The sequence below is a fragment of the Notothenia rossii genome (genome assembly GCF_949606895.1).
Source record: "Notothenia rossii genome assembly, chromosome: 5".
NCBI lineage: Eukaryota > Metazoa > Chordata > Actinopteri > Perciformes > Nototheniidae > Notothenia > Notothenia rossii.
Genome location: NC_136903.1, coordinates 26,091,748 through 26,117,125, shown reverse-complemented (window position 1 = coordinate 26,117,125; position 25,378 = coordinate 26,091,748). Strand labels below are relative to the sequence as shown.

Below are 25,378 nucleotides of genomic sequence, written 5' to 3'. Positions count from 1 at the left end.
GCGCAGATCTGGGATGAAAATGGATCATTGTTGTGAAGGACGCTCTAATCTCCAGCCCGAAAATTGATAAAGATTGTAAAATGGTGCAAGGTGGATGGTAATTTCCTCATAACCAACCATGACTGATCCCTGATGATCCCGATATCACAGCCTCAAACCTCTGCTTTCATTTGCTGCGGATATCTTGCCACACATCTTCACTACAATCACCCATGGTCCTCATGCTTACCAATTGAGGCCAGACTGGCGACACATATAAAAGGGACAGTTACTGTATAATCCATAAAACTAGGAATCAGCAAAAGTGTGTCCGTCTGAAGTCGGGCCATGGTGGAGCATCACTTAAGCCCTGATCCCATTCCCTGTTAATCCATTAGCTTCAAGACAACAGAAACAAGGACGTGCTCCCAGGCTGCGCGCTCTTGCTTATTTACCAGATCTAATAGGACTAAATCTTCTTTTACAATCACACGGGAGGCTTTACGAAAACAGGAGCCCCCTCCCCAGATGGGCTGAGGCAGCAGCAGCTAGCACCCAGTCAGAGTGGAGAGCCTCCACCCTCCAGGGGGAAGGGAAAGAAAGAACCACCATCTGGGGTTTAGTCATGGTGATGCCAGGGGCTGAGGCTCAGAGACAGGGAGGCTACTGGGGCTCGAGAAGGGGTTGGGGTAGAGGGGTCGCAAAGGGGGAATGTGAGGTAGTGGGATGGGTGATGGGGATGGTGCTTGAAAAAGCCAAACAGAACATGAGGCTGTGTTATGATGGACAATATGATCATTCAACTTTTAAACTTAGTGATAAGACATATAATAACACTGAAGTTGGGTGACGCTTTGTGATGTCACCATCCCTACCAACTCACTGATGATGACACAATGTATATTGTCCCTCCATAGCACCAATGGAAACAAAAATGCAAGAACAATCTACTGAGAAGAGGTTTAATCAGGTAGGTCACCTGAAAACACAACTTTGTAAAGGGTTATAAGTGAAGGAAATATTCAGAACTTGGGTTTGGTTATTGTGTCTTTGTTGTCATTATTCTGCAACCAGTGTGAACCCAGAGAGAAGCCCCAATGCTCCTAGTAAGAGTTACTTTCGGCTCACAAAGTCTTTGCAGCATGTGTAAAAAGGAGAATGACAAATGGGAAAACACTGAACTGCAGCAGGCAGAACTTTGACTGAGATTTTTGCAAATCATTTGACAAATGATTGTGTCAAACTAATCATTCAAGGCTTAATCAATCAGATCATTCACAATGCCAAAAAGCTGGCGATAAAGATATACATTTTTTAATCAACCAATCGCAGAGCATACTTTAAAACATTATTATTGAAATAACACAACTTAACAAATCTACAACATCCCATTTTCCCATTCAGAAAACAGGACTTGGCAGAAACAATCACCCCGATGTCTGACGCATATTTTACAAATGTGCTCAATTGCAGTGCCGGTCTTGTAACACCATGGTGTCGACCTTGCCTGTGATGAAACCTACTGGGACATCATTAAACGACACCCACTGTAAAATAACAGCTGCCATAACGCAAATGGCCCATGACTTGAAAATGTAACGTCAAACCCAGACCTAGCTTAAAGGATTGAATTGATGTTCATATCAATCACAAAAAAGCTGCTCTAAGTTAAAGTTCAAATAAAAGGCACAGAGGTTGTAAATCTTCAAACATTACTAAAAGTGATCTAAATGCTGACACCAGCATGCTGATGTTACGCGTGTACAAGTGTTTACAATAATCAACGTCTTGGTTCAGCACCTCAGCCTGTCGGCTTAGTAGCAACAAACAAAACAACAGCTGAGGTCAAAGTGAAGGGAAGCTTTGAGTGTTGCTTTGATATTGGAGGAATGCATTTTGTACCCGTCTTTGACGCTAGAGGACAATCCATCACCAGTCTTTGGGGTATTCTCTGGTAACCATGACTGACACTAGATACTTGACAAGATCAAATAAAAAAGGATGTACCCTTTTTTTACGCCCAGATTCTGCTCCAGACAGAAGTAAAAAAGGGCACCTTTAGTGTACTGTAGAAGCTTAAGAAGTTATGTCATAAGTCTCTTCATCTGATAATCCAAAATAAAATGGTGAAGACATTCATTAGCAAACTACATCTTGGCAAGAGAGAGGAAAATATTGTTTCTCAAAGATCTCAAAATGGCTGGCATGCTTTTGCTGTGTAACTTCTGTTATCGTTTCATCTATTGACAAAAATAAAATTATAAACTAACAAATGCCACAGTCAGAAGATTATTAAAAAAGGGGCTTTTACACCAATTAGGCAAGAGCTATGTTGTTTATTCATATACAGTAAAGAAAATGAAATAAAAAATAGGACCTCTACTAAAAAAAAAAAAAAGGCATACAAATGTTCCAAGACTCGCCACTTGTACAATAATGAATGTCTCCAAAGCAAATGACAAGAGATAAGATTATGACAGGCATCTGATGAAGATGTATAGAGTAAATGCGTGACAATGTGCCGAACAGGCTGCCAGCAGAGCGGGGAGCGGGCAGATGACGGGGACAGAGGTCCTTGGCATGAAGGGTATGTCTGGCAATGAAGGGCACATCATTGAGGATCCCTCGACAGAGGCTGTTGGCTGTGGGATTTTAGGAATCATTTCACAGAGACACAGCCAAGAAATCAAGCATACACCGGAGACAAAAAGCAAGGCGAAGGGGACAGCCATGTTGACCTCTCTCTTGGACACTTTTCACCACTACCCCTCTTCCACACACACACACACACACACACACACACACACACACACACACACACACACACACACACACACACACACACACACACACACACACACACACACACACACACACACACACACACACACACACACACACACACACACACACACACACACACACACACACACACACACACACACACACACACACACACACACACACACACACACACACACACACACACACACACCACGGCCTGAGGAAAGTGGAAACCAGCAACAGTGAAGTGTATCAGCCAAGCAACAATGTGCAAGAGGATGTTTTGTAAGGCTAGCCAAGGAGATGGGGGGGGGGGGGGGGTTCTACGGTTCACTGAGCAGAACCGTAGAGAGGAAAGGGCTGCCCCGACAGAACCACAGCGGTGCTGTCCGATGCACTCACTGGGTTTGTCAATATCCACCCTGGTAGCAGTTTCACAGGGTACAAAGCATTGTGGTCTCAAATGTGCCATTCATTACCAAAGCCTCCTTTATATGAAGGAGAAACAGGTGTTTCAGAGACACAGTACACAATGCTTCATTTCTTCACCATTTTTGCATTTCACCTTAAATAGAACAAACAATCCAAAACGTTTTTTAAAAAAGGACTGTATTTAGGGCTGGAGGATGTTGAGAAAATAAACTATAAAAAAAATATTTGTCACCAAATACAGTGGAGGAAAAAAGTATTTAGTCAGCCACCAATTGTGCAAGTTCTCCCACTTAAAAAGATGAGGCCTGTAATTTTCATCCTAGGTATACCTCAACTATGAGAGACAAAATGAGAAAAAAAATCCAGAAAATCACTGTCTGATTTTTAAAGAATTTATATGCAAATTATGGTGGAAAATAAGTATTTGGTCAATAACAAAAGTTAATCTCAATACTTTGTTATATACCCTTTGTTGGCAATGACAGAGGTCAAACGTTTCCTGTAAGTCTTCACAAGGTTTTCACACACTGTTGCTGGTATTTTGGCCCATTCCTCCATGCAGATCTCCTCTAGAGCAGTGATGTTTTGGGGCTGTCGCTGGGCAACACGGACTTTCAACTCCCTCCAAAGATTTTCTATGGGGTTGAGATCTGGAGACTGGCTAGGCGACTCCAGGACCTTGAAATGCTTCTTACGAAGCCACTCCTTCGTTGCCCGGGTGGTGTGTTTGGGATCATTGTCATGCTGAAAGACCCAGCCACGTTTCATCTTCAATGCCCTTGCTGATGGAAGGAGGTTGTCACTCAAAATCTCACGATACATGGCCCCATTCATTCTTTCCTTTACACGGATCAGTCGTCCTGGTCCCTTTGCAGAAAAACAGCCCCAAAGCATGATGTTTCCAACCCCATGTTTCACAGTAGGTATGGTGTTCTTTGGATGCAACTCAGCATTCTTTCTCCTCCAAACACGTCTAGTTGAGTTTTTACCAAAAAGTTCTATTTTGGTTTCATCTGACCATATGACTTTCTCCCAAGCCTCTTCTGGATCATCTAAATGCTCTCTAGCAAACTTCAGACGGGCCTGGACATGTACTGGCTTAAGCAGGGGGACACGTCTGGCACTGCAGGATTTGAGTCCCTGGCGGCGTAGTGTGTTACTGATGGTAGCCTTTGTTACTTTGGTTCCAGCTCTCTGCAGGTCATTGACTAGGTCCCCCCGTGTGGTTCTGGGATTTTTGCTCACCGTTCTTGTGATCATTTTGACCCCACAGGGTGAGATCTTGCGTGGAGCCCCAGATCGAGGGAGATTATCAGTGGTCTTGTATATCTTCCATTTTCTAATAATTGCTCCCACAGTTGATTTCTTCACACCAAGCTGCTTACCTATTGCAGATTCAGTCTTCCCAGCCTGGTGCAGGTCGACAATTTTGTTTCTGGTGTCCTTTGACAGCTCTTTGGTCTTGGCCATAGTGGAGTTTGGAGTGTGACTGTTTGAGGTTGTGGACTGGTGTCTTTTACACTGATAACGAGTTCAAACAGGTGCCATTAATACAGTTAACAAGTGGAGGACAGAGGAGGCTCTTAAAGAAGAAGTTACAGGTCTGTGAGAGCCAGAAATCTTGTTTGTTTGTAGGTGACCAAATACTTATTTTACACCATCATTTGCAAATAAATTATTTAAAAATCAGACAGTGATTTTCTGGATTTTTTTTTCTCATTTTGTCTCTCATAGTTGAGGTATACCTATGATGAAATTACAGGCCTCTCTCATATTTGTAAGTGGGAGAACTTGCACAATTGGTGGCTGACTAAATACTTTTTTGCCACACTGTATGTGTTGATATTGTGGCGATACTGTTGGTTTGATCATTCGTGTTTTCCAACATATTTTCATAGCAGCTGCTTTTAAAACCAGAAAATGACTAACCTTTTGTCATTACAATACCTCCATCTAAGCAAACTATAGTCTTGTATCACAATATTGATATAATAGAAATATTGCACAGCCCTAACTCTATTTCTTCATGTTTTTTTTTTTTAAATGTGATGAAATAGACAAGGAGATCTCAAAGCAGTCCCGCTTAACAAATGAGCTCTGTAACATACTTATTCTCATTTCCCATAGGTAACACCAGAGGGAATAACCAGAATAGATTTATAAAGACAAAAACATTTGTTACCAAACAAAGCAGAGTTAGTTGGACCCTCAGTAGCCACAACATTGAGCTCTGATGCTTATTATATGAGGACAGGGTGGCAAATACTGACACAAGACAACAGCAGCCAATATAAGATGCTCTGTCCGCAAGGAGGGGCCGATGGTATGTCAGAGAATGTTGACACTTAAGCCCAGGTTGGAGTAGAATCACTCGACATCCCCCCACTCTGTCATGACCAATGACAGCCACTTCCTGCCCCCTTCTCCACCCCTGATTCTTGGGTAATTCTACCTACACAACCAGAGATAGGAGTGCAACTGGAGCTGACGGACATTACACAACCATTCTAACACAAGCGCAGCCAAAAGCGTGTCTTAGAGGAAGACGAAATAAACTGATCTTTAGGTTGAAAGACTTTGTCAGGTGTCAGATTTATATTGATTGATTATTAAATCTGAGTGCATCGTCAATTTTCGTTTACCTTTACGATACGTGTCGAGACAAAGGTAACAGAGGAAAAAAGACAGCCCAAAGAGCTACACTCGCAACAGTGGCCAGGCCAGCTTGTCTTGTTGCTGGTATGTGGCAGTAAGCAAAACAAACATGTCTGCTGACAGTTCCTCTTGTTTCTACTAACGCAATGTCCTCGGAAAGTAAACATGTTGGATCCAAATGTAACAAGCCATTGCCGACTACTGTTCTACATTACTCGAGTGCCAGAAGTGTGAGTATTTCAAAAAGCCACAGAGCCGCAAGGATTAGACTAATAGGACATGTTTATAACTTCCTGAGACCAAAAGCCCTCTTTACGCACCAAATGGCAAGGTGCATAAAGGAGTCAAAGCAGAGCTCCAAGCACAATCTTGTCTGAAAGACCGTATAGAAATGTTAAGCACACACCCAGAGGCATAACAGCCTTATAGCAGTACAAACACAGAATGCATGAAGCATAGTGTTTAGGAATCTACTTCACTTAAGTGGGCAGAAAGTTATTTAGATGTTTCAATATTTCAAAGACGGAAACAACTTTTTGTGACATATTTCAGAATGGCAGTTCATTCGGATCGAGGAGGCTCCAAGAGGCACATCGATTCTAAATGGGTTCTTATTGAAACTATTGAAAACTAACCGACCCCTTTTCGGACGTGTAATTAGCTAAAGCTTTGTTGTTTATTGATATCAGACAATGATACTACAGATTATTCAATTATTAATTAAATATTTCGTTTTGTTATTGCATTCATTTGTATAGTACTGCATCATGTCTGTATCATCTTTTGTTTCATTTGTATTTTCTTTGGTTTTACACGCTCGAAAAAAATTATAAACTAAACTAGTCTTCAAATAAACTCCACAACACAAGTAGATTCAGTCTACCACTTTCCCCGAAAACAACACGCAGCAGCATAAAGAGCATTTCATTTGTAAACTACAATATAAGAAAGCAACCTGTCTCATTCAAACCAGAAATACTTAACTACAAATAGAAAAAGAAGAAAGAACGCATGAAAAACATGATTTCTTGTTTTCCATTCTGCATACACATCAAGACCGCTTGGTTAAAGATGGCACCGTTCTTGGTGTTGTTTTTTGACAATTTCTTACAGGTAACTGACCAATCTGACTAAATATTACACACACTCAAAGTTATCAAAAAATGAAAATGTATATTTAAAGTGCTTCCAAACCCAAATGATATATTTTGAGTAACCAACAATCATCATGTGTAGGCTTAAAGTGGTCTTAAAATATATTTTAAGTTTTCCTTTTCACACAGTTTTGTGGGGCTTCGGTCTGGCAATAAGGGATTCAAATTGTGCTTTGACAGCTTATAAAAAGTGTTCCATTCAAATGCTTCGTAGGTTTCACCCGTGCATATATTTGACCAAATAAAGTAACCTTTCAAGCCAACACGTGAGAATCTGACACTCAAAAAAGAAAAATTCAGGATTCAACCATTGTCACATATAATTGAAAATCATCCCGTGACCCAGTAGAGTAATGTCAAAATCAACTCCATGGGACACAAACGTGCAAACAATGAAAGAAGAAAATATGTGCTCTTCTTATTGTTTTCACACCTAAAACAGTCTAAAGTAGACGTTTCAGACAGTGTAGGCTACATATATACATACTTGTGCTTCCTATTGAGATGTCAATGTAGAAGTCTACTACATCCATCTCAATATTTTCATGAAATACAGCTGAGGGGGGGGTGTATCTGCACATGTGATCTGCTCAGTGATGCGGTTAAAGACGAATACATGACCCTCGTGATAAACACAACTATAAAAGCATTGTTAGCAATGTTAAAAACAAGATGCTCAACCGATCCATTATTGGTAATTGGATAACAAATTATCAGCTTAATTCATAATATTTCATTTGGGTGGAAATCCAACGCCATCTGAAGGAGATCCTCAACTTTCATGTGAACTAGGCGCAATGCGATCCCCCCCATCTGGCTTGCACCTCGTTTAATAACAAAGCGATGCCTACGTGTGTTTCCCTGCCGAAGGGGGTGGGGATGAATGAGTGATGGAGACTGTTGATGCGTGTTGTTGACCTTAGCAATTTCTTTAAAGTGCAATCATTCCTCGATGGATTAAACAATTTACATTTACTCTAATGTATCACTTGAATAGATAGCGGTTGATATGATCTGTTGTGTGAAGTCCGGATACATCTAAAGGAAAACAAGGGGGGTCGCATCGAGGAATAAAGTTGTATTATGTAATCGCAGTGTAATACATTTCATTCATTCTCTGATAGAGCACAGCGGCAGATCTTACATTATATAACTTATTATACTAATTTGATGAGGGGAATAAACGTTTAAAGCATCGCCTCTTGCAACAAAACAGGAGTAGAGCGAACAAACAATGCCTGAACAGCATCTGCGTCCCTATGGCTACCCAAGCCAGATGGCTGGCTACAGCAAGACAATAAACTCCAACCTCACGCCATGAACTTAACTTTATATGACAGAAAAGAACAGAAACAGGCACACTGTAAACAGAGCAAGTCAAGCTATTGCGCGACTTTTCGATCAACAAACACGTTTCCACACTCGCAAAAACTGCCTATATTTTCAAAAGGATAACATAAATGCTCATACGTTTCGTAATGTTTTGTCACTTTCTCATACAAGCATGTTGTCATGCTGCTGTCATCTTACATGTTTGTTATGCTTGAATGGTCTAAAAATAAAGTCACGCTTTGGTTAAATGAAAACAAACGAGTGGCACATGGTACTAGTTACAAAAGCAGCTTAATCTGAAGTTACTTAGGAGCATCCGTGGATATAAGGTTAAAGCAACACGTAACATTACTATGGATATCAGACCATACAACTATTTCATGACTGCTATATTCAGCCGACGTCTGTTGTGAACTTTTGCAGCTTTGAGGACCAGTAATTAGCAATTAAAGCTAGCTTTTAGCTGTGCTAGCAAGCTAGCTCGTTACCTAACAGGATTGCCAGTAACAGAAGTTTCAGAGGACACTGCTAAGCTGGTTTACACGATAGCTAGTCACACAAACTCCACAGACCGCGCAGACAAAAAAGCTGACACAAACAACTTTTCATTTCCGTAACCAAAGACATTCATGTTGCTGAAAGCGACCACACTTTTAATTTACCTCTATTTCAAAGTCTGGAAGGTTGAAAGCTGTCCTGAACAGCGAGCAGAAGTGGGCTATGGCGGGGACTTCCCACCAGGACTGGATCTCTTCCACAGAAACGGTACATCCCTGGGACATTTTCGGAGTTGAGAAAGTGTGTACGTTTGTTTCTCACATTAGAAAGTAGTTTCTTCAGCGACTTATGATGTCTCTGTATCATTACAAATGCGAGAAAAGTTGCTGCTGTGGTCCTGTTCGAACAGTTGCCATTGCGACCCGGGAAGCGCTACAATCTGTTTCAATCAGAGTCTCACTGGAACAGAACAGATGGGAAGGACGATACCATCACACAGCGAGCGGGGGGGGAACCATAATTTAGCTATATATGTTAAACTATAGGTGGACATAAATAGTTTGAATAGTGGTGAGCTTCGTGGTGTTTTACGATGAAAACTTATATTTTTAAAACGTATTTGACATTGGATACATCAGTAAGTTATCATTCTAAAAGTATATTGTCAACATTAACCCACTAGATTGATAGTGCGGCCAACGTTTAAAGGGAATAATTGTAAATGCTGAATGAATTAAAAAAAACTTCAGGTATAATCCATCCAGGTAACCTGTTACATATATTGCGCTTTTAGTGTGTGCGGGGAAAATTGTATCACTATTTTGCATATTTAACTATATGTTTGTCTGTTTTCTATTATCAAGGTTTTTAATGTAGCCTACTTACAGCAAACAAACACTTTTAAAGAATACCAACACCTAAAGGCTTTTAAGGGGATCATGTTCGCGTACGATACATTGCCGATTACATTTACAGTTTGTAAACAACACCACGGCGGAACCCATGGGCAATTCACTACACAGGGGCTCCCCCTAACGTAATGTATGAAAAAATGCATGCTATGGGACATCAGTGGCGCTCAGAGACAGTGAGTGACAAGCAGACACTGCCCTGCAGTGATGTTGACAGTTACATGACACCCATATCCTAATGGTATATATTTATAAAGAGCATATCAAATTAGACCATACAGAGTTTGAATATTCATGGTTTATTGCAATATCATGTAATATAATGAAAAAGGTTGACAAACAAAACGTAACAACTATTCAAGGGCCCCCTAAAACCTGCAGCTTAATTAAATCCCAAATGTTTTTTGTTCTAGTAATTTTACACAATAGTTGGGAAAAATGTGAATGTTTTCCCTGAGGGTGGCACTAGAATAATATGTTCGTGTAATTTTACATTTAAACCTAAGGACGGTGCAAGAGGACAGCTCATACATGGACTCATTGTCTTAGGAGCCTATACATGTTATGTACAGTAAATTAATAATATAAAATATACACGTTATTAATTATATATACTGAATATGTCACACATATACATATTTTATATTATAAATAAGTTGAATAACTATAGTAGTTATAATGTGCCACAAACAGACACAAAGCACTCTTGATTTACTTGACCAGTCAGTCTAGTCCTGACCCATCACTGTTTTTTAGAGAAGTTTTATAAACATATTGCATATAAGCACTATTACTTGTTTCTGTTGCAGTGTTGTTAATTACTGGGAACCATTCAACTTTGACAAAAGCTGTCTCATCATAACAAAACTCCCCATTGATGCGTTTGAATTAATAGTTGAATAACAACACAGACAAAGTGTATTAAGATAAGGAAAGGATCCTTTATTGATGAAATTCAGGGGTTTGAGCAGCAACAGAAATAAGATGCTGATGATTAAATGGCATCACAGTGCAGGAGGAAAGGTCATGGGGTCACCAAACCCAGACAGCTCCATTTTCACCAGCCTCCTTCCCTTACTCCGCTAATGGGGCCAACGAGTAGTGCTGTGTCATTCATGCAAGATTTAATGTTTTGAGTGAATGAACTGAACTGAATCACTTCCTGAAACAATCTATTCATTTAGTTCAGCTGAGCTCTAAGTCAGTTGCAGGCCATTGTGCAGGGATTCACTGAGGGGAGGGTTCAAGCCAATCATTAGCAAATGTTTCTCCCATCCAGCTAAAAGGTTCAGGTCACTCGCTTATCCTTTACGAACGATCACTCTCGGTTTCCAAATCCCTTTAATGAACAGTTTCTAGTGTTTCATTGGAAAAAGTTGTCCAGTCATAACTAAAGAGTAGCTCCACTGTTTTAGGTCTGGCTACATATGCAATACATTGTATGTGCAGTAGAGGGCCCTAAAGAGACAGATATTCACTCAAAGTGAATCTCCTCCACATGACTTTATTCATTCATTTGTCCCTCCAGTCTGGTTGAACGGGTGCTACGTTGGATTTTAAACCTGGACAATGTTCTAATAATCTGTTTTAACAAGCACTGTAAAAAAAAAAAAAGTAAGACAACTAAAAATTTCAAGGCAACAGGCTGCACAAGATTTGTAAGTTTTGAGGCCAACTCAAATTTGTAAGTTTCTCTTTTCAATTGAGTCAACTAATTATATTTTGTCGAGATAACTCATTCAAATTTTGTACAACTTCAAGTTTGGAGTTCTGCATACTCAACATTTTAAATAAGTAAAGGTTGTGCTCACTTATTATCTTTGGTTTGGAAAATGTATCTTTCATAATATGTAAAAACTTCTAACTTTGAGTTCCACATACAAAGAGTTCCATTAAGTGAAAGTTGTGCAAAGTTAATATTTTTGTTTTAGAAAATGTATCAAATGTATACAAACTTCAGATTTGTATAACAAACTTAGAATTGCCAACAAATTGTTATAAAAATACTGTAAAAAAACAAATACTAAGTTTGTTGAAATTCTTATTTAAATATTAGACACTCTTAAAACTGTAAACTATGTTGTGTATCATTCGAGTTGAAATTGTTTCCAGTTCGAAAGTGTTGAATTTGCTTGCATTCTGTAGAAACTACAGAAAATCAATATATTTAATATATAATTATATACTATGTATAAATATAATATATTTAATAAATATATTTCAGATAAAGTAATTTTAGAGGTCATCTTTGCGAGACTTCTAAATAGATGTACAAGTACATTATTTGGAAATTCCTGCCAAAAGTGTTATGTTCTGGTTGAAACTATTACTACTTGAATGATACTGAATATGCTAATGTGTAACATTAGCTAGACATTGAAAATACACCATTACTAAAACTCTTCCATAAGGCTAGGGTTCATAACAAATGTGGATGAAATCCATACATGTGCAAACCACCCTTTGAATAAACCTGCTGTCAAAACAATAGCAGCTATGGAATAACAAATGGCAAAGTTATCCAAGTTATAAAACCATCTTCACTAACAGTTACCAAACGACGACAACGATATTGTAAAAGGAACAATCAGTAAAACGTATCTTTTTAAAAGTTTGTACATATCACAGAAGCGTCCAAAGATCTTGCAAGACATCTTCCAACTCTTCCTCTACTTAGTAAAAGCTCATATGGCTCTTTATACAAAAAAAAACAGCTCCATCTTTAAAAAAGCTGCAAGACAACAATTGTGGCAGTAACTAGTCCTTGAAATCTTACAACGACGAGTAGGCAAGCGAGCTTAAGAAAAATGTGCTTGTGCCCTAAGAGTGAGAACATGTCTTTGAAAATGTTGCAAGATGTTCATGTCACTAGATAACATTTTAACTGTAAAGATAAAGAATGTGGGTTATTTGGGTTAGTTAGTAGGTTGGGTTGGTTAGTTGGGTTAGTTAGTTGGTTGGTTGGTTGGTTGGTTAGTTAGTTAGTTAGTTAGTTTTAGGTTTTGGGAACTCAATGTTCAAGTCACAAACAGCGGTGAAGGCAGGACAATTAAATGGGGATATCTTGTAAATCTGTTAAGACAATTTGCCAATGCTCACTTAGATTAGGAGCCTTGTTTTCAAACTCCTGACCCGCTGGGAGCTATTGGTGTAAAGTCCCATGAAGATGTGCTGAACAGTCTGAAAAGTGTACTTGTGTTCTTTTGGAAACTCAATGTTCAGGGCATAGAGTAGACCAAAAAGGTATACAAATGCAGTTGGGATGTCTTGTAGATCCGAGAGTACAATTGTCACTTCCAAAACAACAGCAATACTGTGGACCATTTGAGACGGGGTAGGTCCACCATCATCTACGAGAACAGTGAAGACTCCCATCTTGACACCAGCAGTCTGCTTTTCTTCCGGATCAGTGTCCTGCATGTAGAAAGTAGATAAGCTATTATTATTTACCAAATAAGGATAATGTATAACTGCAAATAAAACACTGGTTTGATTGCTCAGCAATGACACAATAATTACTGTTAAAATGTTAACTGTTCTGTTGTACAACTAGTTCACTAGTAGTTATGTAGAAGGTCTAGTATTTATCCTGAGAATCTGGCTTCATCTTCAAAACTGTTTTATCTATGATTATAGGAAAACTTAATAACTGCACTTGTATGACATTAAATGTAGACTTATGATGAATGGACAACCTTAGTGTACACACCAGGCATTTCAGGAAAAGCTTCTGTGCACTGTCACGGACAAATAAAGGCAGACCTTCCAGACACATTCTCATTCTTTGCTGTGCGATGTCTGTAAATCAGAAAAAAAGACCATTAGGATTTATGGTTAAAATTAGTGAAAAAAAGTCAGGATCCATTTGTGATTTATTTAAAACGGCAAGTCTTCTCTGAACAAAATAACTTTGCAATAGTTGTTTGAACCTGATGGAAGAGAGATTTGATTATTAAACAGGACTTGTGTAAACTTTGTTGATGAGATGAGGCAAAAGTGAAGTAAGTACCAAAATATGATGCTTTTACAAGATAGGACACCCCTTTTAGATACCGTAATTTTCGGACTATAGGCCCGCGCCTTTTTTCCCATTTTTCGACCCTGCGGCTTATATAACGGTGCGGCTAATCTATGGATTTGTACAGCTAACAGCCACTAGGGGACCTCCTAAATCTATGGATTTTACAGGTTACAGTCCACCACCTTTAACTCTATGGGCTCTATGGCCGGTCCGCACCCCCCACCTTTAAGCGGCGGGCTCCAGCAGGAAAAGCTGGAGGCCGGAAAAGAGTGAGACAGGTAGCGCGCAAAAGTAAAAGTGGAACCGAGAGTGGTACGAGAGACAGAACGAGAGCAAGACAGACAGACATTACGAGAGCGAGACAGTTTGTCCCCGTACCACTGGTTGAAAACCACTGCTGTAGATCACTGCCGGTACGTGCGCTGGGAGCGCACCGTTTAAGTTTGAAAGTTGAAAAGTTTGTGTGTCTGAAACGCTATGTGATACAGTACAGTTTACACAGCACAGTACATGTTCTGTAGCTACTATTGCACTAAATGCTAACACTTGAATACGTTATGCAAATATGCAACTTGTTTGTTGAAATGTTAATAAATGGGAGCTTCCTCAAACAGCCATCTCTTTCCCGACAATCCCCTCTGTGCACGAACCTTTACATATGGTAATTAAACATTAAAACACCTGCGGCTTATAGTCCAGTGCGGCTTATATATGTACACATCATTCCATTTAGCTGCTGCGGCTTATATTCAGGTGCGCCTTATAGTCCGAAAATTACGGTAAATGGATTTTAACCTTTATAATAACTTTCACATCTATTCTTGAGTTACGAGAAGTGCATTTTTGAGGCAACAGAAAACTTCACATTTGACATCCAAAATCAAAGATTTTTCTCGTAATTTGTCTAGAAATGTGTCTAGTGAAATGTTGTAATTATGTGATACTGCATTTTGGGTTATAAAAAAGGTGTAAACTGTAGTCATGCAGATTAAAACAAATAAACACTACATCAAATATAAGTTTCACTCTTCAAATAGAATTACTGAAATTATTCAACTTTTCCACGATATTCTAATTTATTGAGATGCACCCGTTTGTTCTCTTTAAGAATATTGTAAATTATCATTACGACATTAAAGACAAAAGCTACCTGTTCATCAAGAAAATCCAATAGGTTTTCCATCCCTTGTCTGAAGGCTCCTTTCCTGGATCTATACAGTTTTATCAGTCGAGGACAGTATTCATCCGAGGCTGCTGTAAATGTCCCAAACAGGTTCTTGGTGGTGATTCGAAGGAACTCATAGCAAATCTTTGGTACACAAAAGCAGCATAAAGACAAAAGCATTAATACTATGAATGACAGTTTTTAGTCCTTTCAGAATTACTGTAGAAGCCATTTATATTAATGTTGGCATTTAAGTTTATTTTGTTTGGATTAAGGGTAATGTACTATTTTGAAAAACTCAAGTACAACTCAACAGAATAAAAGTCAAACTAAACTGTAATCTCTGGGTAAGATCACTCCCACAACTCACCTGTGAATAATGGAAATGGCCACTACAATTACTTTATACTGTTAATCACTGTATCTTAAAAAAAACTTAACCCATTGAACAGTTATATCTGAAGCCGCAGAACACATTTGATAACACAAATCATAAACTAAAGATATAGTTGGTGTATTTACAGTCTACAAAAGCTACAGCTTGTTGCATTTATTTAAGAATGGCATTAAAAGGAAACCATTGTTTATTGCTATTTTGTTATAACCAAATAAAACACTAAACTTAGGAGAAAAAATACTCTGGCATGTGTAGGCAGTCCTAACATCTATTCTCATGCCTCCTCTTTGTGGAATGTAAATAAAATACAAAGTAGCTGACATATACCTGCAGCCTAATATGGTAAAAAGCATAACAAAAGAAATAAGCCAGTTTGTGTTTATTTAAGTCTTTAAATTGTTTTCCTGTGCCATCATGATCTCTTTTTTTTCCAGAGAGACAACTGTTAATATTAAGAATAACCAGATATGTCACTTTATGGAGCTGTAACACATTATATCTTATTTGTTTTTAAGGCGAGACACTACAGGTGAATAGGGTAATTTTTTTAACTTAAAGTTATCAGCTAGAAATTTCTCCAGTTAATTACTTACAATAAGGCAATTGTTTTTTGTATTACAAGTTTTCAGAAATAGCATGTTTAAATATGCAAATTAGCCATAATCTCATTAAATATGCGCATATTTTAACACATTTCAGGAAACGAATTTTTTTTATTGGATAAAGCCAGGTTCAAAATTCTTGTTTCATTTTGTTGTCATATTAGAATTGAAGGCTTTTACAGAAGGGATTTTTTATATCTCTTTTTATCACTAAATAAATCAGAAAATACTGTCAACAGCCCTAAAATATCAATTTTCGCCATGTTTTTAGGTATAAAATGTTATATAATTCAGGCTATGAATGATAAATGAACAAACCCTTCAGTAAAAGCCTTCAGAATATGGATAGGAATATAACTGGAAGGTTTGGTGTGTCTACGTGCTACTGAAGTGGACATTTTGTGCTCAGAGTAGGAGTAAAAACTCATTTTGAGAAAACGACCTTTAAAGATATGTATTGTCAAATTCCATATTTTTTTTATTGGAAGACACTATTTTCAGACACAATATCTAATCTAATACTTACAACAACAACAATATAGAACATATAAAACACAATACAACTGAAAACTGAGTAACACAGTATGTACCTGATGAACAAAACCACAGTAACACACACACACTACGACCACAGTAAAACACGCACTGCAGAACTGCCACCCTAGTCCATAAATGCTCCATAAGTAGGCCCCTCCTGCATCTCCTGCTGATGTCTTTTCACCTTTTTTGCTGTGCTTAGACTCTTGCGCCTATATTTCAAACTAGCAGATGTAATGGCCTCAGCTTTTGAAATTCTCAGCAAATCACTTTGTCTCATTGCGCTGACAGTAACAGCTGTGCTCTGGAGCCACAACTTCTCCATAACAGCCAGCATGGCAGAGGCACCTTCATTAAAGGTGGAGATGGCCATACTTGCAGCTGTCTCAACCCTGCTTTTCCCCACAAAGACCGTTTTTGGACACCGCGCCCATATCACAGAGTTGAGGCACTCATTGGCATTTTGAGTACCTCCATGCTGCATTCTCTGGAGCAGGCTGTCACTTGACATGCGGTGGTACACAGGGATAAGCTTCTCCCCCACCTCTCGCTTTAAAAAGTTTCCAGCATGTTCTTTGTGGCTACCAGGTGTTTCCCCATTATCCTCTGCTTTCCTATACCAACACCAGGAGGGATTGCACCTGGTGTGTAAGGGGCTGTCATCAGTAGACATGCCGTGGAGGAGACCTGCCCATATTTCTCCCTTCATTTTATCGATTGAACCCTGGTTGTTGAGAATTGCCCCCCTGTAATAATTTTGCAAAGTTTTGCATTTATTTGCAGTCAGCTTCCCTACACCCTTCCCTCCTAACTTTTTCTGTGAACTCATTTTTCTGAATGCTGTACCCATTCGCTTGTGGGCATGATTAATGCACTCTAATTTCACCACTTCATGCCCAGGGTATGGGTTCAGTGCAACCACCTCCCTAAATGCTGCGCTATCCCCATCTGACAACATCTGTGTACCGCACCTGGTGGCGATTCACAGACCTGGCCCACATCCTCTTGGCTGACTCCTGCTCCATTGCCTTGCTTGACCCTGCAAAGTTTCTTGCACAATCACTATGTGTCTGTCGCCAACTGTCATACTCCTCTTCTGTAATCTTTTGCTCTTGCTTGGCATTTCCCTTTAGAGCACAAGCATGGCAATAGGATGATAGGATTTCATAGTCTATCACCAATCCAGTAAGGATGTCAATGCACACACCGATCCCATAATGGGATGTGAAGCCTCGCTTTTGCCATGTGCCATCAAATGAAACGCTGATGTTTATAACTGCCTCTGCATCCTCCCTCAGCAACTCTGCAACATCTGGGTCCACATCTGCATAAGCCTGCCTGACCTGCTCCCTTGTCCTGTGAAGTGACTCCAGGCCTCTCTATTTCTGCCACTAATAAGAGAAAAAAATAAGTCAACTGAATGTCCTGATAAGTTATACTCTGAATTCAATAGTTCAAGTTTTCTTGGTCTCAATCCTGTCACTCTCTTGTCATGTCTCTGATAGGTTTTGAGATGAAGTGCAGGAATCCCCAACACTTTGCTTATTTTCTTCAGAGCTGCATAGCCCAAGCCTAACTCGTGCGCTAAGAGCACCATTCTCACATTCACATCAAAAGCAACATCCTTCCTGGTTTCGTCTTGAAGACGTGTAGATGTGTACACACTTTTGCGGTACCCACCATCACACAGACTGCACTCTAAAATTAAGCTGCTACAGAAACCATGGTTTTGCGGATCGATGTTAACTTTGAGCCCTGTCCCTGCGCAATTTGGGCAAATCAACCCACTGAGCAGTTCATTCAGCCGCGCTACATGTATTATCAGCCACTGCTGTGTGGCGCTATCTAAACCCTCCTGCTCTTTGGGTGACAGCTTGCGCATTGACGCACTAAGTGAAGGTTTTTCAGGTTCGGGGTCATTTGTTTTGTCTTCTACCTTGCTACGTGCAAGTGACAATTGTTGTCCTCTTCTCTTTGAACGATTTTTTCGCGGATGTTTCGGCATTTTGAGATTTACATTTTCAGCGCAAATATAAACAAGGAAGTGTCATGGCGCACCACGTGACGCATCTGAACGAATCACGTTGTCAGAAATGGACACCAGCCAATAAGATTCCGTTCTTTGGTCAGATGACCCCTTTGTACTTTCACGATTGGTTTCTGATACAAAGGAAATGACCATATTTGGATCCGATGAGATTGTGCAGGAGAACCTGAGCTTTCCAACGGTACCTCTCATGACATGGAGCAAACAGCGGTCACGGCACTTTATGTTACGTTAGATTGCTAACTTTTGGTGAATTTAGGAGAAATCTACCGACGGAAATAGACAAACTATAGTAAAATAAACACCTAAATGTGTATTTTGTACGTTTTCCTTCCAAAAGCCTGAAAGAAAACATCTTATTGAATCAAAATAGCACAAAATCTCAAAATTGAGATGGGCATGAAAAACGATGTTTTTGCCTGCCGTGTCTCGCCTTAAACACACTTTATAGCCAGAATAACCTTGCTGTAGCAACAGATATCAAATCAAGATTAATTTGGTTTTTCCACGACCTGGCATGATTGATATAAAATGGGTCCAAAATGATGCTGCCAAAGGGGTTGAAAACATTCATATAGTTGAATATTCCTGGCAGTGAAATGCACTATGGATTGGAATTTGAAGGGATATTTATATTCGATCCCAAAAAAAAGATTAATCGAATTGACGTATCTTTTATAAAATTAAAATCAATTAAAAAAACGGCCTATATGAGCCGACATAACGCTGACCTATAATGGCTCGTTCTTAAAGGCAACTTAAATGGATGTGTTGTATAGGATAGATTATTACAAAGGTACAGAGATCACAATATGTAACAGGAAGCAGCTATTTTAAGAAAATAGGCATGACTACATGCCCAGGGGACTGCGGTCAAGCCAGCCTCCACTCGGGAAAACCTAGTCAAGCCAGCCCGCACGTGATATTGCGGTGCGCGAATATCCTATGCATTACGGTAGAGTCAAAAAGAAAAAATCATCTCACTGTGTTTAGATGAGAATAAAACAAAAACTGTCCAGTATCAAAGACTCATCTCACACCAGGGTGATAGCAGGACACCCCACCTAGTCACTCAGAAAACAATCAGGACATTCTGATGTACAGTTTCAAAATAAAATACCTTTGAAGTCTCATATATGAGCTATCATCCCTGTTTTTAGATGAGAATAAAACAAAAACTGTCCAGTATCAAAGACTCATTTCACCGTAGCAGGTAGGGATGCCAGTGATTATTCGAATATTCGTTACAATCTCCATAATCGAATATTATTTTTAAAAATCGATTTTATTTATATATATTTTAATGATTATTTATGTTTGGTTTTTTTCTGGCTTAGTTTCAACCAAAATATAGACTAATGCTAATAATAGTAATAGTATTAATAATTGTAAATGGCCATTGGTCACACCACCAGTTTGTTTTACTGTAAACTTGGAGGAAGCCTGCGTGCAGAGCAGACTGCTGCTGCAGCACGCTACACACCGACCCCGCCGCCACCCACCCTCTCCCTCACACGTGCGACTAAAGATGAACAAAGCGGCAGGTAAAAAGAGTTCCTCCTCGTGGAACTACTTCGAACTTACAAGTCCAAAGGAAGACGGTCTATCACAGCTCAACCTCAACAATGCGTTCGCATTTGAGTGCGAAGCACGCCAAAGAGGTTACAGAGAAAGACGCAGCGCTGCTGCGCATAGCGCATCTCCAAATAAAGGCAATGGCAGGCACTTTAGAAAATAACAAAAGATAAACCAACATCATGTTGATGTTGGCTTATTTATCGTTTATTTTGTTTGTACTGTTAACATGTTCCAGTAAAGAAAACAACGGAATTCCTTTTGTCTGAGTTTTTTTTTCTCTCCCAGGGCTGCCGAATAATCGATTTTGATCATGGTCAGTTTCTGGCAACCCTAGTAGCAGAACACCCCATGTAGTCACTGAGCAAAAATCAGGACAATCTGATGTAGAGTTTCAAAATAAAAGACCTTTGAAGTCTCAGATATTGGCTATAATCCGTACATCAGAATGTCCTGATTTTTTCTGAGTGACTAGATGGGATGGGACAGTTTTTTTTTTTTATTCTCATCTCACAGAGGGATGATAGCTCATATATGAGACTTCAAAGGTCTTTTATTATGAAACTGTACATCAGAATGTCCTGATTTTTTCTGAATGACTACATGGGGTGTCCTGCTATCACCCTAGAGTGAGATGAGTCTCTGATGCTGGACAGTTTTTGTTTTATTCTCATCTAAAAACAGGGATGATAGCTCATACAATAGAGATTTCAAAGGTCTTTTATTTTGAAACTCTACATCAGAATGTCCTGATTTTTTCTGAGTGACTAGATGGGATGTCCTGTTATCACCCTGGACTGAGATGGATCTTTGATACTGGACAGTTTTTGTTTTATTCTCATCTAAACACAGAGGGATGATAGCTCATATATGAGACTTCAAAGGTCTTTTATTTTGAAACTATACATCAGAATGTCCTGATTTTTTCTGAGTGACTAGATGGGGTGTCCTGCTATCACCCTGGAGTGAGATGAGTCTTTGATACTGGACAGTTTTTGTTTTATTCTCATCTAAAAACAGGGATGATAGCTCATACAATATAGATTTCAAAGGTCTTTTATTTTGAAACTCTACATCAGAATGTCCTGATTTTTTCTGAGTGACTAGATGGGATGTCCTGCTATCACCCTGAAGTGAAATTAGTCTTTGATATTGATACTGGACAGTTTTTGTTTTATTCTCATCTAAACACAGAGGGATGCTTTTTTTTTTACTCTACCGTAATGCATAGGATATTCGCGCACCGCAATATCACGTGCGGTACTTGGCGTAGTACCGGCTAGCGGTAACATTTTTTCTGGCCCCAGAACATTGAGGTTCTTAGCAGGCTAGCAACCAGGCTGAGTCGGGCTGAGTATGCTAAACTAGAGAGCATCGCTGGCAAGGGGGCTTCAACTACAACAAAAGGAACATATTTGACCCTGATTTAATTGTAATACACGTTTCAAAATGATGCCGAAGTAACAACATACTGATACCGGTTAGTAAAAACCATGAATTAATGCTTTGACCAGTAAGCAGACAAGACGGCAGGCGAAAAACCTTTTACAATGCGTGTTTTCTAAATGGAGATCGGCTAATATGCAGCATTGTATATTTTTCAAGCTAAAAGCCGACCATTTGGCAGACAACACATGTCCATGTTAGCATACCTTTGCAAATCAGCAGAACCTCAGCCTCGCAAAGGTTTTCCCTCCTGGAGCTCCGTTAGCGCGACAGTTGCCATCTGAACCCGGGATTGTAGTTGTTCATAGGCCGCTTCAACACACTCCGTCATCTCGTCTCCCTCGGTCTGCTGCACTGACGGGGACAGAGAAATGACTGTTACCACCTATCAGACATGTCGATCTATGAAGCTGTAACAAGTTTAATCTTAAATGTTGTTTAACGTACTTAATTGCCGGAAATAATATCGTTGGAGCTACGGTGAAAACATGTTTTGCTGATGTCGACATCGTGCTCTTAAACGGTTGATTCCCTCGCACTCATTATATTCTAGTTGATCGTTAACTCACGGTAATCCTCCCTTAATTATGCAGTCCGTCTTTTACCATATATTCTGGCCATAAAACAGTTTAACGTTCTGTTTCCTCCCTATCCCCAGGCTCGACCTGACAGACCCGCATGCATGGATGTATAATAAGAACCCGCATGTCCTCAATGCTGGCCGACAGAAGGGTTGCCAGAATATTGCTAAAACCCCCATTCATAGTTATATTTTTCTGCCACTGATATTCATCTTATGTGCTAAGCTAACAGCCGACCACCTTTCTGGCTACACTTGTCCATCGTAGCATACCTTAGAAGTCTAGGGCCAGACATGATAAAAGTTTCTAAAACCTTTTTTCCTCTTTTAGAGAAGCGTTAGCTAGCTAATGTTAAACTCAGCTAATGTACCACAAACAAAAATCTAGTGCCGCATTAACTGATGATTCACGAACAATCAACTAAATAATTCGCAATCAATGAATGTTACACTTTAAATCAGACATTTTCGATATTAATAATTTCAACACAACATTCAAACAAAGTGCTCACCTTGAGTATGATCAGTCCCGTTGAGAACAGCAGAGTGCCACTGCCGAACACGTAAAGGCGAAATACTGTAGAAAACCCCCTGCAGATTTCTCTTGGAGACCCCGTTCATAGCTCGAAGCGTACACAAAGAACTTTGAACTCTAACCCTGGATTTTTGTTTTGCCAACTTAATTTATTAAATGACGCACACTTTAAACAAGCAACATAATAAAGATAGTCGAGTGAACTACTTTAATGTAGTAAGCAACTCAAATCAATATTTTTTGTTGACTTTACAAACAAATTATTTTCAGGCCAACAATTTTAAGTTTGCGTTTTTACAGTGAGTGGGGGAAATCAAGTTTTGTACTGTTTGGCTTTGACAATTTTCAGGAACTTTACTTTAGTCCCATACATTTAAAAACGACACTCTGGCACATTACTTCTTATTTGTATTTGATATTGTATCATTTGTATATTATTATATCTTTTTTTGACATATTACTTTAATTCCTATTTTTATATATATATTTGCATATTTTATTGCACATATTCACTTCTTATGTATATATGATATATGTATTTTATTTTTATTTTATTCGATTCTATTCATTTTAAAATAGAACAACTGTCAATCAATCAATATTTGGGATTATTCCAATATTTCTGATTCTAAAACTCATTATTCTACATTTTACTCCATTACATTTATGTGGCCTCATTAGCTACTAGTTATTTTTCAGTGCCAGTGCCCCCGTAACACTGATCAGGGACCCCCCTGTGGCCCCCCTCCAAAAAAAAGGTTACAATATTACAATTTATTGGAACTAAATCAAATCAGTTACCCGGATGTACAGTGGAGAGTAAACTGTTATATAAAAGCTGATACTATTTATGTTTTTTAATTACATTGTCACTTAAAGTAGCTAAAACAAATACTCTAAATGAAAAAAAAAAACTGAAACAAAGGACTGTAACTTAAATTTACTAAAACAAATAACTTTACAAAACAAATACCAATCACTGTATTTTATGTTTATTTTACACATTTACTTTATACTGTCTTTGTCTTTTATTTTGCCCCTCTCATGAAATAACTGGCCCCAGCTTGGACACTCTTACGTCAGTCCCATGTGATGTGTGTGCCATTGCTAGGCAACAGAGCAAGCCAAGTCATCTTGGTTTAAAACTCAGTGTTTTATGTTGGTAGCTGGGAAAAAATAGAGGGTTAAGGGATGCTATTCAGTGTATATTTAAATACCAGCTTATTTGCCTTCTTTTTTACTCCTTGAATTCAAATTAACTTTATTTATTAAGGCAGCTCCCTACTGTTTGACATTTGAGAGTTCATCCCTGCTGTTTTTTCTGGTTCAGGATCATGGAGTGTATCTTAGTATGCGCTGTAACCCTGGTGATTTTAGTGGCCCATTGAAACAAAAAATCCCAAAGAAGAGTTCTCGGTTAGATCACAGAACACACACGGGTCCGGTATATAAAGCAGTGGTGAACTCTTTCTGGGAGTGCTTTCATGGCACGTTTAAATGAGTTGCTGTCCAAAGAGAGGAGAAAGGAAACAAATGGCACAAACACAACATGTAAACAAAGTAAATGTAGTGGTTGAACGTAACTAAGTACATTTACTAGAGTATTGTACCTAAGTACTTTCCTGACATATTTTTACTTTACTTCAGTATTTCCATTTAAAGGGTTTTTGTACTTCTACCCCAGTAGGCTACATTTTGGAGGCAAATACTACTTTTTACTCCACTGCATTTATTTTAACATTCACCCATTTTTTGTGTACATTTAAAAACGCATGATATGCTGATATGGTATAATGCAGTACTGTACTACTAATCTACACAGTATCTACATTTGGTCCAAATTGAACAACTACTATGCTAAAATGCTCAAAAACAGGATAATTTAATAACCATAATTATATAATACTGCGAAAAGACCCATTGTGCATAACCAGTACTTTCACTGTTGATACACACACACACACACACACACACACACACACACACACACACACACACACACACACACACACACACACACGCTCACTGCTTGTGCCCAATCCCCCCATGTGAATCACACCTGGCACTCACAAACAAACACACAGAACAATTTGACACATTTCCCGCTCTTATGTGCCCATCCCCCCACATGGATCACACCTGGCACACGCAATACATGTTAAGTGTCTATTCTTTGTATAGTTTTTCATGTATACCAGAGTAGTCTGATACAATATGTACAGTTTGAAAGGGTGTTGAACGAAATTTGGTGATGATTAATGGTTTTTGTGTTAATGTAATAGCAGTTAAAACAGGACCGGTCCAATTTTACCGCAAACACCAAATTAAGGGGGGGTGGGGGAACTAAGACAATAGGATTAACTTAGGTAGAATTTTGAAATCACGACTTTTACTTGGAGTGGAATATAGTATTTGTACTTTTGCTTCAGCAAACCATCTGACTACTTATTCCAACACGGGTTAAATGCCACATATTGACATATAGACCAGCAAGTTTCTCATTTTTAACACAAGGGAACCTTCTTTTAAAGGGTTAAAGCAAATCTAGAAAATCCTTAATGAAAGATTTTCTCAGCTGATGAGTGAAGTGATCATTGATAGTAATTGTTTTTCCATCGGCAAGAATCAATACAATAGTCAATGCTCATGAAAAAAAACGTGTTCAGAGCCAATGAGTGGTTGCTGTGGCAGTCACATGCACTATTTGTTGACCACCTTAAATAACCTT

General features: G+C 39.0%; 1 protein-coding gene and 1 long non-coding RNA gene across 5 annotated transcripts in view; both read right to left on the bottom strand.

Moving 5' to 3' along the window:
• cecr2 (CECR2 histone acetyl-lysine reader) overlaps positions 1-9,273 on the bottom strand; it is a 39,506-nt gene extending 30,233 nt beyond the window's left edge. The window contains exon 1 of the mRNA XM_079681782.1: positions 8,999-9,273. Coding sequence (XP_079537908.1) covers positions 8,999-9,118 — 120 coding nt within the window. The 5' untranslated portion in view covers positions 9,119-9,273. The remainder of the gene's footprint in view (positions 1-8,998) is intronic.
• A 1,393-nt stretch (positions 9,274-10,666) lies between these two features.
• Positions 10,667-22,784, bottom strand: LOC307038533. 4 transcript variants are annotated; one of them, XR_013808012.1, is made up of 5 exons: positions 22,628-22,784; positions 21,742-21,884; positions 14,917-15,075; positions 13,455-13,543; positions 10,667-13,159 (listed from the first exon to the last, which is right to left on the bottom strand). It is a non-coding gene; the product is annotated as an uncharacterized lncRNA (long non-coding RNA). The 4 variants fall into 4 exon arrangements; XR_013808013.1 differs by having other exon boundaries at positions 21,742-21,889; positions 22,628-22,737; XR_013808014.1 differs by lacking the exon at positions 22,628-22,784 and adding an exon at positions 21,983-22,482 and having other exon boundaries at positions 21,742-21,889.
• Between the last annotated feature and the right edge of the window lie 2,594 nt (positions 22,785-25,378).